The sequence below is a fragment of the Bubalus kerabau genome, chromosome 11 (genome assembly GCF_029407905.1).
Source record: "Bubalus kerabau isolate K-KA32 ecotype Philippines breed swamp buffalo chromosome 11, PCC_UOA_SB_1v2, whole genome shotgun sequence".
Classification (NCBI taxonomy): Eukaryota; Metazoa; Chordata; class Mammalia; order Artiodactyla; family Bovidae; genus Bubalus; species Bubalus kerabau.
Window position 1 is genome coordinate 5,404,601 of NC_073634.1, and position 14,609 is coordinate 5,419,209.

The 14,609-nt window shown below is 54.5% G+C and overlaps 1 protein-coding gene across 2 annotated transcripts; it reads right to left on the minus strand.

Annotated features, from left to right (window-relative positions):
* Positions 1 to 1,168: 1,168 nt before the first annotated feature.
* On the minus strand, positions 1,169 to 14,460 carry TMEM127 (transmembrane protein 127). Of its 2 annotated transcripts, none has more exons than XM_055539334.1 (4): positions 14,294 to 14,460; positions 13,553 to 13,866; positions 4,256 to 4,420; positions 1,169 to 3,584 (listed from the first exon to the last, which is right to left on the minus strand). In XM_055539334.1, exons 2-4 carry the CDS (start codon positions 13,794 to 13,796, stop codon positions 3,277 to 3,279), a joined length of 717 nt encoding a protein of 238 aa, XP_055395309.1. In that variant the 5' UTR covers positions 13,797 to 13,866; positions 14,294 to 14,460; the 3' UTR covers positions 1,169 to 3,276. The 2 variants fall into 2 exon arrangements, with proteins under 2 accessions (XP_055395309.1, XP_055395308.1); XM_055539333.1 differs by having other exon boundaries at positions 13,553 to 13,870.
* Between the last annotated feature and the right edge of the window lie 149 nt (positions 14,461 to 14,609).

Here is a 14,609-nt window from a genome sequence, read left to right on the forward strand (position 1 = left end):
TTTCAGGGTCCTCACCTCCACATGCTCTCAGATTCTCCCACTTGCCAGGCTGACCCTCCTTCAGTCACCAGTCATTCAGATAAACCCTCTTTCTCGTCACAAAATCCTTTCAGGACTTCCCACTGCTTCTGGCCCCTGCAACAGGCCCCCATGCCTTTCTGGCCTCTTCTCTTACCACATCCGGGCCACCAGCTGTTCCTTGGTGCTTTCCCTCAGCAGCAGTCCCCCCACCCCACTTCCACCAGCCTCTCACACGAAGCTGCCTCGTGCAGTCCCCCCTCTGGGCCCGGCACTTCCCCAGCTGTCCATTACTCAGTTACTTCTGTCTTTCCACGGACGAGCCCATCTCCTAGACTAAGAATGTAAAATCTTTGGCAAACGGCCTCTGAATGTCATCACATTTCACTCACGGAGACTGAATGGTGCTTTTTATGCAAAGCACCTTTCATTAAGTGTCTGAAATGAAATGAGAGAAGAAAAGAACACATTCCCAGCTCCTGAGAGACATGTGTACTCTCCCCAGTAATAATAATAAAAAGGCCAAGTGGGCTGCTCCTTCCAGGGAGCCCTGAGCTCTGTGGCTGTGATGCACACTGGGGCCCAGGTGCCAGCTGACACTGTGAATGGATAAAGGGAACGTGGGGAACCGTCAGGGACCATTCCCCATGGCTTCTAAAGAACGTGCATCTTCTTCTGCGAGTCCTGGCCCTGAAGTCTGTGCACACAAGGGCTGGACTTCTGAAGCCACGCTCTTCTGCAGCTCACGGGATATAGAGGGAAGAGCTCAGGGTCTGAAGTCAAGAGCTGGGGGGAGGCATCCTTGGTTCCCAGCCTTGGAACTTCGGGGTGAAAGTTGTCAGGCTTAGAGGACTGTCTAGGTGCGGATGCCTCGCATGGAACAAGCAGGTTCAAGTTCCTTCTAACTTTTTAAAAATTATGGCACACTTCCTCAATTTGTTTTGTGTGTGTGTGTGGCCATGCCACAGGGGATCTTAGTTTCCTGACTAGGGACTGAACTTGTGCACCTGCAGTGGAAGTGTGGAGTCCCAGTCACTGGACCACCAGGGAACTCCCTTCTTCAATTTCTCCTGCTTCTCCCACAGGCAGGGAACAAACCAAATTGCGGAAACTGGGACAGAAAAATGACAGGGAGCCACTGGCAACTGCATTCTTATTTGTGGTTTCTGGTTTTTTGTTTTGTTTTGCTTTTTAATTTTTTTTTTCTAGGAAAAAAAAAAAACACAACCAGGGGAGTTTATATGACAACTATCAGTGTCAGGAGGGCAGGGAAAAAGAGAAAGAAAGGCTAGAGGCTTGGGGAGTGAATAAAAACTGGATTCTGAACCACGTGGAACGGCTCACAGGGTCCTGGGTGTGGGTCCTCATGAGATGACCGGTCACTTTGGCATGCGTGTTCAGTGCCCGGTCTCCTGTCTGCCAGCTCAGACCCCCAGGGTTAAGAGAGAGCTGTCCGCGCCCTGGAAATCCTCCAAAGACAAACTTGCACATTACAGCAAGATGAGACTGATTTGAGCTCCATGACTGTGCTCAGGTATCACGCATTCTTGCCTGAGAGAAGAGTCTGGAAGAGTGTGAGTCGCCATGGGATGCTCTGGCGTCACACTGAGCCCCAGGAGGCCGCTCACTCAGGCACAGGCACGGCTTTCACCGCCCACACGAACATCTGTCCAGACACCTGTGGGCAGCCTGGCCACGGGACAGGGGACATGGCAGTCCCTTCGAGCCACAGGTCAACGATGGTGTCCGTTCTCCAGTCTTACTCTGTCTATGGCCTGTGAAGGACACGAAGATTTGCCTGCTTTTCTGCTCAACCCTGGACACTGATTCCCAAGAAGCATGGCCATCTGGATCCACACCGAAGCGCTCAGATTTCTCCCACTTGATGCCCCAGATCTCAGGGCAGAAAACTCAGCTGATCCAGGGCCATGTGTGGCAAACAGGACAGCTGGTGACGGCCGGGCAAGAAAGAGCTGGTAGCGCACTGTGAGACCAGAGTACATTCAAGAAGGGGAGGGGGTGTGCAGCAAGCCACCGCCCCGAGTCAGTCCAGGGGACCCGCCGAGGCTGAAGGACACAGGCAGGTCTGCTCGTCTTGACCAGGCAACTCTGACGCCTCACGCAGCGGGGGTCCCCTGGTTGTGGTTCCTATGTGGAGGGCGATGGGCTTCCTGCCCTGCCGCAGCCCCTGTTTCTACTTGGAGGCCAGGTTATGTCTCAGCACTGCAGTCCTGAGGAGCACCACGCTGGCCAGCCAGCCAGGCCACAGTCCTCAGCCCACCGCCGGGCAATGATGCAGCTCTGGGTCCCACAGGAAGGCCCCCAGGAGCCACGGTCACTGGGAGGGAGGGAGAGGGGGACGGAGGAGGGCTGCATTCTGTCGGGAGAGATTCAGGGAGCAATGGCCAGGGACTGGAAGGGACAGTGGTCCCAAACACTGCAGGGCCAGAAGGAATGGGATCAATAGACGACGTTCTCGTCACTAGTTTAAAAAGAGAGTATTGGTGGTGTTGCTTGGCTGTTTTTCCCTTTTAAAACCACTCACATTTTAAGAGGTGATGGGGCTGAGGAGATGCGGCCCTCTTCACACTGGTCCTTTCCAGGCCTCAGGAGACCCACTGTCCCCACCGGGTCTCGGGCCACCAGCAGGGATAGGCGGGGCAGGCATGTGCTCTGCTTCCTGGAGGCCACCCCTTCTTCCCGCAAAAACAGGACCCATGTGACGGGCAGTCCAAAGACTAAAGTGCAGAGAAATCCACAGAGCGGGCGGCCCTGTGCTGGGTTTTCCCAGAAGGGGCGGGAGAGGGGCTCGGTCCAGAGTTACCGCTAGGGGACACATGGGGACAGCTACGAGGCGAGCCTGCGGGGCATGGTCCCCTTTCCCTTGGGCTCCAGGGATGCTTCTTCAATCAGGGACTGTCCACTGTTAACAGCACCCCAGGGAAAAATCTCAGCCTCAGAGATCAGGCCCACAAAGGGGGAAACATGTATGACCGTCCCTGGTTGGTAATGACTAGTGACCGTGGAGGGAGAGGCAGGTTCAAGAGGGAAAAGAGTGTGTTATCTAAAATCAGTGAACCCCAGGTTTCGAGAGTGGGGATCCAGGAATAGCCCCAAAGGTAGAGCCTCTCCCGGGGAAGGTTGGTGGCGGTGGTCAGGATCCTACCAGTGAGACCTGCTGGGGAAAGGAGCACCTCTGGGTGGGGGCGGCGCTGTAGAGTGGGGAGGGCGGCCCAGGACCAAAGCCCACAGTGGGCACTAGGGTGTATAGGCCGGGGGCGGCTGGAACTGGTTGATGACCTCGTACTCTGCCGGGTAGGGCTCGTTCTCCTCCATCTCCGAGAGCAGCTCCAGCGCTTGCTCCTCCTCCTCCGTGGGGTAGTGGCGCAGGAGGTTGGCTGCCGTGGCCAGGATGGAGGCCCCGCCAGCGCCAGCCACCAGGTAGAAGCTAACAGCAAAGGTGACGTAAACCTGGGACCCGTGGTACTTCTTATGTTGCTGCTGCTGGGCCAGGATGAGTTCGGAAGCCCAGTAGGAGAAGCCGATGGCTGTGGCACACTGCAGGACTGGGGGAAAGGGAAGGGGTTGGCAGGCCCTGCAGCCCGGGTGCTTGAACCGGCTGCAGCCTCCCACCCACGCCCCATTCTCAGAGGGCCTGCCTGCCCCACACCCTGTGCCGGGGAGCTCGTACGGCCAGGGGTGGGGACAGAGGCCTGACCCTGCCCAGGCCGGTCACATTCTCTCTGTCCTAAGAATTTGGAATTGGGCTACTAGGCCTGCTGGAGGTCACTGGATGCCTAAGAGGAATAGGTATCCAGAGTCAGTACTAACCCAAGTCAAATCAACACAGCAGCCCCGTCATGAGGGACAAGAGAAGCCTTTTACCAGCAGAGCAGCCTGGCCTACAGGAATGGTGAGGAGACGGAATCTGAGGCCGTGCGTTCCAGGGAACACAGCGTTTCCTCTCTGGCTCCTTCTGGGCCCCATGAGCCCAGAAGCTTCAGATCCCATTCTTGGAGAACGACAACAGTTCTTAGAAGTTCTAACAACATTTGCTCCCTCCGGCTCGGCCGAGCGGGTCTGCCCCGCCGCCCCAGTGCTCTGTGAAAGGCCAGAGCTGGAACAAGCAGCGGGAACTGTCTGTGTGTGGAAAGCCCTCGGTCCCCACTTGCGACTCCAGACAGGATGCCCCGGCCCCGTGGCAGTTGCTCCCGTACTGGGAGCAGCCCAGACTTACCCGTGAGAATGTGGGCGAAGGCATAGCGACGGGTGATCTTCAGGGCGGGATGCTTGGGCCCGAAGACATCCAGAAGGAACGCAGAGAGGCTGCACAGGATGCCCAGGAAGCAGAAGGCGGCGATGACCCGCAGGAGCAGGACTGTCTGGGGATTCATGCAGAAGTCTGCAGGGGAAGAGCCAAATCCTCAGGGCTCCCAGGAACACCCTGGGGTAGGAAGTCCCCACCTGGGGGGAGTTCTCCCCACATCACAATCCAGGGGAGCTAGGAGAGGACCCAGGGGGTCTGCAGAGAAGGGGGAGGATCCTCTATTAGCAGACAGGACTGCTGGGTCACTGCTCCCACAAGCCTCGAGTCCTTCCCCTTTCCCCCTAGGGACTAGTCCAAGTGCAGCACCCCACTTCAGTGGACAGTGGACCCTTGAACAATACGAGGGTCCACTCATATGTGGATTGTTTCTCAAGAGTACTATACGATCAGAGTTGGTTAAATCTGAGATGTGGAATCACAGATTACATAAATCATACATGATTTTCAACTGCTGGGAGGGTCACCATCCCTAACCCCATTGTTGTTCAAGGGTTAACTGTACTTGCCACGCTGTTCTAATCATCTTTAAAGACCCTGAGAATTAATGTGACACATTAGCCCATTCTGCTAAAGTGTGCTTCCGGCTGGCAGGAGAAGCCCCTTGACTTCTGAGCTGAGACAGCCAAAGGGACAAGGGCCAGAGTCCCATTTGAGTCCATTCTCTATCCAGTCATTCCGTCCCCCTTTTTACTCAAAAAGACACTGAAGGGACTCCCCTGTCTGTCTAGCAGTTAAGACTCTGTGCTTTCACTGCAGGGGGCATGGGTTTGATCCCTAGTTAGGGAACTAAGATCCCACATGCCACACAGTGTGGCCAAAATAAGTAAATAAATAAAAAAGAAGCTGAAGCAGTTTAGAGAACCATAGAATTACAAGCAAGAACTAAATACACGAGGAAATCTGGTAGACTGGACCTCCTTATTTATTTTTGCTCCTCCCCAAATCCTACTAAAACAAAAAAAATTTTAAGACCTAGACCTGCACAAAGAGAGGAAGGGCAAAACAGAATTCTGAAAACTGGGAAGTAAAGGGCCTCAGAACTAGAACGGACTTGACACAGGAGATAAGCTGAAGTAAAAGCCAGAAATGGGAAAAGCTAAGAAGCAGATTTATGCCACAAAAGCACGAAAGGTTCAGAAGCTGACAGCACCAAACACCTTCTAAAATGAGGGCAAAGCCTTTGGGGGCTGCTCGCTCCAGCAAACACGAGGGAAGGGACCGAGAAGAAGGAAGATGCTGAAACAGGAGACCCAACGTTCAAAGAGTGAGGAGGCCCCAGGGCCCTGGAGAAAGAGCCCAGGGTGACGGCTGCACACCAGACACGGCGAGCAGCCTACGTGTTCTTCTGGGGCTTTAATATCGTTCTTCTTTCTTTAAAAAAAAAATTTTTTTTTATTCCATCTAGACTGCACTGTCAGTTCCCTTTGATATCTATGCAACCTGCCATAGTTCTAGAAACACAGACAGGATAAAGGCTGATCCAAAAAGAAACCATTTTAAGCTTTGATAAAAAGTAGAAAATGGGCCTTAACTTCCCCTATTCAGCCACCAGCAAGTTCTTCTTTTATTTAGACCATGGATCACCAAAATGGATTTGGAAAATTTTGAAAAGGGCTGACGAGATTTACACTGTCCACTCCTTTCCTGAGTTTGGATCTCAGGCCAAGAGGCTGTGGGATGGTGGTTATCCCTTTCAGGTGCACAGAGAAACAGCAGAGTGCTGGCTGAGAGCATGTGCCCAAGCTGCAGAGGATCTGAGCTCTTGGTTTGGAGCAGGGCCTGGGACTCTGAATTGCCACAAGCGGCACAGGCGGCTTGAGCCTTACACTCCAGGAAACACTGGATCCAAAGGAAGAGTCCAAAAGCTGGGGAGGGCACCTGAGCTCAAGCAAGCTGACTCGAATCACCAGACGTTGACTAGCCCCCTCATGGGGTCACCTGGACTGAGGCCTGGCCTCCCACGGAAAAACCAGACCAGATACCCAGGGGCCCTGGGCCTTTGTGACAGCGCACACTTCTGCCTCGGGCACAGAATTCGCCAGGCAGATGTTGGCTGAGCCCACATGATTCATATGCCTTGATCTGGCTTCAGGTCACCTGCCAAGCTGCCCTCAGAGCTATCTGTCACTCTCCTGTCAGCTGACCATCTGTTTGGAGCCCACTCATCCAGCCTGGGTGATCGCCTGCTGCCAGGAGGCCTGCCTGTGCCTAAGCTCTGCCAGCAACAAGGTCCAGCCTTCACTTACTCTGGCCCTGCGGGCCTGAAGTCTAGAAGCCCACAGGGCCTCTCTGAAACAAAAGCTCCCAGAGACGGGCTGTGTCCTGGCTGCACTGTGAACGTTGCTAAAAGCTCTACGCCACAGTTCTGGGGGTCCACGTAGCACACAGCAGGGACCCGGCAGGACACAAGTATTCTTCTAGTGCCTCCAAGAATAACTTCTGAGCAGCAGGGTGGAAGAGTTTACATCACACTCTGCTCCGCAGCAGGCTGAGTTCAGATTCCTCCCACATTACTCAACATGGCCAGGCCCTCTGAGTGATGCTTTAATTGTGCTGCTGCTGCTGCTAAGTCACTTCAGTCGTGTCCGACTCTGTGTGACCCCATAGACGGCAGCCACCAGGCTCCCCCGTCCCTAGGATTCTCCAGGCAAGAACACTGGAGTGGGTTGCCATTTCCTTCTCCAATGCAGGAAAGTGAAAAGTGAAAGTGAAGTCGCTCAGTCCTGTCCGACTCTTAGCGACCCCATGGACTGCAGCCTACCAGGCTCCTCCGTCCATGGGATTTTCCAGGCAAAGTACTGGAGTGGGGTGCCATTGCCTTCTACTCGGTTTTAATTTAACAACTAGTTTTAACTGAAAAATGGAACACCCAGGGCTTCAGAGATCCTTTCTTTGGTGGCATAGTGACTACAGGATGTCCACTGTATTAGCATCCTTTTACAACATACAGGATCCTTTACACACGTCCAGGGGCCTTATGTTGCAGAATATCCTTATTTCAGTCACAAGGAAGACTTTCACATGTGTTCAGCTGCCCCTCCCAAGAGATAAACATCTTTTTTTGTTTATTTAATTTAATTTTGGCCACACCATATGGCATGCGGGATCTTAGTTCCCCAACCAGGGATTGAATCCAAGCCCCCTCCAGTGGAAGTGCAGCGTCTGAACCCCTGGACCTCCAGGGAAGCTCTGAGAGACAACCTTGTTGGCAGTTTCTTGTGTTTCCCTCCAGGTATGCCTGCCTGTGCACACAGGTGGGGCAAATGTTATCTTAGTTAAGCCTCACTCCACTCCAGGGGATTCATCATCCGGTTCAGATGAGGAATCACAGGCTCCGGGAGGTTGTGACTTCCTGCAGGTCACACACAGCACAGAGCTAGGCTGCGAACCAGTGTCAGGCTCCCTTGCACTGTGATGCTCACCATCACCAAGCACCAGAGTCAGCTGCTTTACATTTCCCCGATGGAGCTAATCGATCAGATCCTGAAGAGCTGAATTTGAGTGCGAAGTCAAAAGGGACCATGGATGCTGGCAGAGCCCCGTCAGCACCAGTGGCTGCTGAGCTCACTACGGAAACAGCTGGAAGCATGAAATCTCTTCTAGGCCAAAAAGGTTTGGGTTGTTAAGCAATAAATGGAGCTCCTCCTGGGAATTATTGGGCCAGACCTGTTGGGTGTGATCTAAGCTTTAGCAACCATCAGAGCCTGGTTCTTTTTTTTTTTTTTAATTAAAAAAAAAATACATATACTGTGTACTTTTATTTATTTATTTTTGGTTGCTCTGGGGCTTCGTTGCCGTGTGCGGGCTTTTCTCTGCTTGCAGCGAGCAGGGGCTACTCTCTAATGGCGCCTGGGCTTTTCTCACTGCAGTGCCTTCTTGTGTTGCAGAGCATGGGCCTAAGGCCTTGGGCTTCAGCAGTTGCAGCTCCCGGGCTCTAGAGCACAGGCTCAGTAGTTGTGGCGTATGGCAGGTGGCATCTTCCTGGATCAGGGATCGAACCCGTGTCTCCTGCATTGGCAGGTGGATTCTTTTCCACTGGGCCATCAGGGAAGGCCAGAGTCTTGACTCTTAAAAGCAGAAGGCAGGGGACTTCCTTGGTGGCCCAGTGGCTAAGACTTCGAGCTCCCACCACAGAGGGCCTGGGTTCAATTCCTGGTCAGGGAACTAGATCCCACATGCTGCAACTTAAAAGACTTGCATGCTGCAACTAAGGCCTGGTGCAGCCAAACAAAGAAATATTAAAAAAAAAAAGCAGAAGGCATATAAACTGGGCACCCAGTCTCAGTCCCACCACAGGTCATGCATCACCTCGAGCAAGTTGGCCTTGACATCTGCCCACTCACCTGTCAATGGAAGCAATGACACCCACCCCATCTGCACAGGGGCCCTTGAGGGCAGCCAGACCCCAAAGTGCCAGGAAGGAGCAGCCCCACTCCCTCTGTGCTGGGTGGCCACAGCAGTGTCTTCCTTGGCATGCCTTTCCTCCCAACACCAAGAACTGCCCCGTCCACGCACATCAGCCAGTGGGGGCTAGAGGATCAGCACCCCGGGGGTGATGACATGGTTCAGAGAAGGGGCTTTGCACCCACAGTTCAAATAGGTTTTGTTTCCACCTGACTGCTTTATGCTTTTCTCCACTCTAAAGTTCTGAGCAAACCTTCCGGGTCAAGGGGGAAAGCCAATGGGAGCTTCCCTTGGAGTGATGCTGACAGACACCCCAGAAGCCTGCCCCACGTCCCTGCGGTGCTCTCATCAGAGGGTCTCAGAGCACACAGCAGAGACAGGCAGCATTACCCCAGCCCTGCTTGGAACCCTGCTCAGGCTCTCCTGGGGTCGGGATCTCAATGTCCCTTTCTCTCCTCCCCTGCCGGACATCGGTGTGGCAGGGAGGGCAATGAATATCTGCTTTGTTGAGAGGGCTGCCTAAGAGAAGCCCATCCTCAAATGCTGTGTGTATGTTGTTATTTGTGAAGAGAAATGGCAGGTGGAGCTGAATTTAGATCCCACCAGCACCGCATCCACTACGCCCCGGTCAGACTGAATGCGCCCTGTGCTCCAGTTGTGCTGTGGCCTGTTTACTTCGGTAACCATTGCTTGCCTGTCCCCTCCAGTCACCGGGAAAGAAGGCAGCTGCTGTGTAATAGGATCCCACAGACCTGACTTTGCCCAAGGTCATTGGTGAGTCACTGGGCTGGATTTGTTTGGAAGGCCCCTACTCTTCCTGTCTACCTGCCCATGGCTCTCATCCCCTCCTGACCCAGAGAGGCAGCAGGCAGGAAGCTTCTAGTGGCTTCTCGCCAGTTCCCTTCTGTTCCTTCTCCTATTCCCCCCTCACTGGAGTCCTTGAGTCAGTCCTTCCAGCATTCATCCACCCACTCTATACAGCTGCACCCTACTCTTGACTTTTTAGCTTCCAGACAAGACTTCTGACACAAGACTCCAAGAGGGCCCTCCAGTGCCCAGCTGGGTCGTCCCACAGATCCCAAGGGTCCTGGCCAAGCTGCCTCCAAGGACACGCCCCTACAGGATCTGGAAATGCCAGCTGCATTGGTCACCACCCCTCAGACACACTGGCCCTTCCCAGAAGGCCCTTGACCTTCCCATGGCTTGCTGTCAATCATGATCCCCCCAACTTCACATCTTACACTCCCTCATTCTCCAGAGATGCTTCCTGAGCCTGTGGTCCCAGCTGCCCCCTTGCTGGGCGCACTTGAGGGGCAGAGTGGGCTTGAGGCTCAGAAGGAATGGTTATCTGGGCTGCCTTGTTGGGGGCCACCAGAGGTCTGGGCACGTCTCTGGCCCCCTGGCCCAGGCTGAAGAGCTGTGTGAGAAGGGGGCAGCCCCGGGGAGCAGAGGAATTCCCAACAGGATCTTTCAAGCCGTGGTGTTTGTAAAAGCCTTCAGGGCTCTGGGAATGAGAGAGGATGATGGGCTTTGACTCAGCCCAGCAATGAGAGGGGAAGAGGAATAAAAAACATAGTTTTGCCTGGGCTTGTGAGAAAAATTCAGCCAGAATGGGGAAGTAAGAGGCCCGGGACAGCTCGGACAGAGGAACAGTCTAGTGTGCACTGAGGCGCAGTGGTGAGGGTGGAGTCTGTGCCACTCGGAGCAGCTGGGTGGCCCTTAGCAAGAGACCAGCCTGGGCCCGAGACCTGCGAGTGTTTGTGTGTGTGACGGGGGTGATGATAGTTACCTACCAAATAAAGAAGTCGTTTAGGTGACACGACAGCCAGGCATGAAGGGTGCTTAGCGCGATGCCTGGTACTCAGGCAAGGGGCCAAGAAACGCGAAGGCATCATGCCAAAGCCTGTTGGCCCGCTCCACTCCCCATCACCTGCAGAGACCTGGCAGGGTCTGCTCTCCGTCTGGAAGCACCTACATGCACGAGGCCTGTACCCCACAGCTCTGCCCTCTCCTGAGATGGGAAATAGCCAGGCTTCCACACTAGGATATCTGCTAGACCCTGAGGCTTGGCACAGCCCTACAGAGTAGCAAACGACTGAAGGCCCAGCGGGCACCCAAAAGCCAACTGGTACAGAGAAGAAGGGGGCTTCCCTGGTGGACCAGAAGGTAAAGAATCCACCTGCAATGCAGGAGACCTGGGTTTGATCCTTGGGTTGGGAAGATCCCCTGCAGAAAGAAATGACAACCCACTCCAGTATTCTTGACTGGAGAATCCCATGGACAGAGGAGCCTGGCGGGTTACAGTCCATGGGGTCACAAAGAGTCGGACATGACTGAGCAACTAAGCATGCACCAAGCAGAAGAAGCAATCAGGGACCTTCAGATTCTTTACCACCTTCCGTGACAGCTCATGAGGCCGCACTGTCAACTTTGTTACGGGACACCAAGTGCTCCCAGCTTGCAGTGGCCGAGGAGACCAAGGAAAACCAGGCTGAAACCATTCGTGGGCTGAGACCCCTAAACACATGGACAGGCAGGCACCATGTAAAGGTGAAGGCGACCTGCCTTATAAAAGACAAAATCCAGCTTGGATAATTTCTCAGAAAAGGTAGATACGTGTGTGAACAGAGGAGAACAGAACCAATCATTTATTTTCGATGTGCCTTTGACAAGGATGTAGGCCAAAGTGAGATAAACCATCGTGAGGTCGTTCCTTACGACAGCTGAAGTAAAGCAAACATAAACGAGACGGCATCACTTTATACTGATGTTAGAAGTGAGGTGCACTCAACTCTGCTGTTCCAGCTGTGTGCCCCTGCAGAAATCATTTCACTTCTCTGAGACACAGTTTCCTGGACCTTTGGAATGAAGACATGGAATCAGATGGGCCCCTCCCTCCATCGCAGGAATTTTACAAGCCTTCCTAGGAACGATCTGAAATAGAGAGGCATCATGAATTCCCTTTCAGCTTGGGGGCTTTCCAGGAAGCTAGTGGTAAAGAATCCACCTGCCAATGGAGAAGATGCAGGAGATTCGGGTTCAATCCCTGGGTCGGGAAGATTCCCTAGAGAAGGAAATGGCAACCCACTCCAGTATTCTTGAGGAGCCTGGCAGGCTACAGTCCGTGGGGTTACAAAAAGTAGGGCACGACTGAGCATGCACGTACACTCCCGGTTTTGATGCGACACCAAGCACTTGAAATACTGACTACCAAGGGGCTCAACTGCCAAGGTCTGGATGAAGCGGTGGAAAGTGGCAGCTGTACCTCAAAGCAAGTTCTGGGGAACGTGCTAACAGAAAAGTCACCCTGACTCGACTCAAGCTTGATGGGCTTTTTGCCACAGAGAAAGCTGCATAGCATGTGGTCTCCATCCTGTGGCTAAGTGTTAGTGTTAGTTGCTAAATCGTGTCTCTCTGTGACCCCAGGAAATGTAGCCTGTGAGCTTCTCTGTCCATGGTATTTCCCAGGCAGGAATACTGGAGTGGGCTGCCATTTCCTTCTCCAGGGGATCTTCCCCATCCAGGAATCGAACCTGGGTCTCCTGCATTGCAGGTGGATTCTTTGCCATCTGAGCCACCAGGGAAGCCCGTAGGTCTTAGTGAGCCAACACACTGAAAGCTATCATCACGGTGATATCTGAAAACAAACCAGAAGCCCCCATCCTTTTCTCTACAAAATCATCCGAAAGCTTTGAAAACCCAAGAGAAATGCGAACCAGCAAGAGAACTCTCACAGAAAGACAACATTAGGCCGCAAGGACAGGGCTTTTCAGCCTCGACCTGCACAAGTGGTGTATGATCCAAGGCACTCAAAGAGAACTTGACCTTTTCACCAAACTCCAGGCAGTGTGAATCCTTAAAGAGACAATGTTAAAGATACCTAACAGGAACAGGAATCCGAGATATGGGGCAACACACATCTGGAATGAATTACAGCCAGGAGTGGCACATGGAGAAAACCTTCAGGAATGGTTGAAAAGGCCTTGGGGGTAATGAACTCTGCTATTAAAGAGGGCTGTTTGCAATCTACTGACCATTTTCCCTGTAAAAACCAGGCAGTGCAATACTGCCCCCACACCACACAGCCTGTACCTTCATTACCAGAGAGGAGGGCTGGGAAGGATGGGCTACAGGCCTTCCCTGTATCCAGTAAAGATGATGGTCTGGTTCCCCTTTCTTCTGCTTCCCTGGCCGGGAAGCACCATAATGAACAAAGCAAACTTACCTCATTCCGTCCCACTTGTGAGGGTTCCAGGAGCCAAACTCCTATTGTTTTGCTGAGGGTAGCAATGGAACTGACTTCTGGTTATTGAAAATACCATAGACTCCCTTTTTCTCTAACAACAATCCAAAGACTGCAGAACTCACAAACATCTTTTAAAATCTTTTAAAATTTTAAAGTTCCTTTTCTCAAGCTGACCACCCCGCCCCCACCCCACCCCACCCCCCCGACCGAAAAAAAAAAATCTTCCTGTATCTCGGGCTCCTTAGAAGGAGACAGGTAATTGTGATGCCTAGCACCCTTATCTTCTCTCTGATATACAGCGCCCTTCCCCCAGAAGAAGCCGAAAATAGCAGTCCAGATTACCATGGCGTTGAGGAGTGGGTGCTTGGCTGAATAACATCAGAATTAATGAGGGGCCAGACCCCAAACAGAGCCACCTGGTGGGCAAGAACATCAGGCAGCAATGGGCTGTTTCCTTCAACCAGGTGCCTACCCCAGGCTATCTCAACTCCAGTCCTCACCCTGCCGAGGAGGCCCGGGCGCCCAGAAAGAAGAGGGCTGGCGCGCAGCGCCCTCACCTTTTAGCAGGTCCGGGTGCACGTAGCCTAGGACGTCGGAGACCCCCAGCTCTTGGCGGGAACAGGTGCCACCGTGGATGTGCAGCCAGGCAGGCTCGGCGAGCGCGGTGCACAGCGCGGTGATGGACAGGGCACCCGGCAGGGCCGAGGCCAGACTACGCTCCGGCTGCTTGGGCAGAGCGCTGCCTCCCGGGCTCCTCCGCCGGCGCCCGCCGGGTAGCCCTGCGCCTCCGGGGGCGTACATGTCCGGAGACGCCCGCCGTCGCTCCGCGGTCGCTGCTGGTAGGTGCCGACCTCCGCGGGGCGCAGAGAGCCTGCCTGTCCGGGGGGAGGAGAGCAACGTACTGGGTTCGTAGCAGGTGAGGCTGGAGGAAGGCGGTCAGGGCCGACCCCAGGGGATGGGGGTGGGACCGAGGGCTGAGCAGAGACTGGAGAGCTGCAGAGGTTCGGGGGGCGGGGACGGGGTCCCCGGAGTGGAGCTGCGGAGGTGCGAGACGATGACCCGGAGAGGGCTGGGGGCCCGCTGGACCTTGGCAGAATACAGTAGGGAGAGGGGCTGGGGCGGAGGTATCCGTTACTGGTGGAAGAAAGAGCCGGACTCGGGGTCCTGGCCAGAGGGTGCCCAGGGGCGGAGGGCCAAGCTGGGCCGCAAGGATCGGGGACCCAGGATCTGGGAACTGCGCTCTGCGGTGCGATCTCTGCCCAGATAGGACCCACCCCTCAACGACTCCTGATCCTCACCAGTCAGCAGGCTTCAGTGCCGGGATGGCGTCGCTCCGTCCCGGTCACGGGCTCCTCAGTTACCCCGACCCGAGAGATCTCAGGGCCCAAACCCGCAACGCCCGGACAGACCCCGGCCCGATCCACTTCCGGCTTCCTCCACCTCTGACCCCGCCTCCTCCGGCTCCCCGCCCCGTTCCCGGCGCGCGACACAGCTCGGGCGCGCCGCCGGCTCCCTGCGCAAGGCCTCACGGGACTGGTAGTTCCAGGCCGTGCCGCGATGCTTTTCGTTGAGGTGGGGCCGCGGTTGGGGGAGTAGGGTGGGGAAAGGACGACT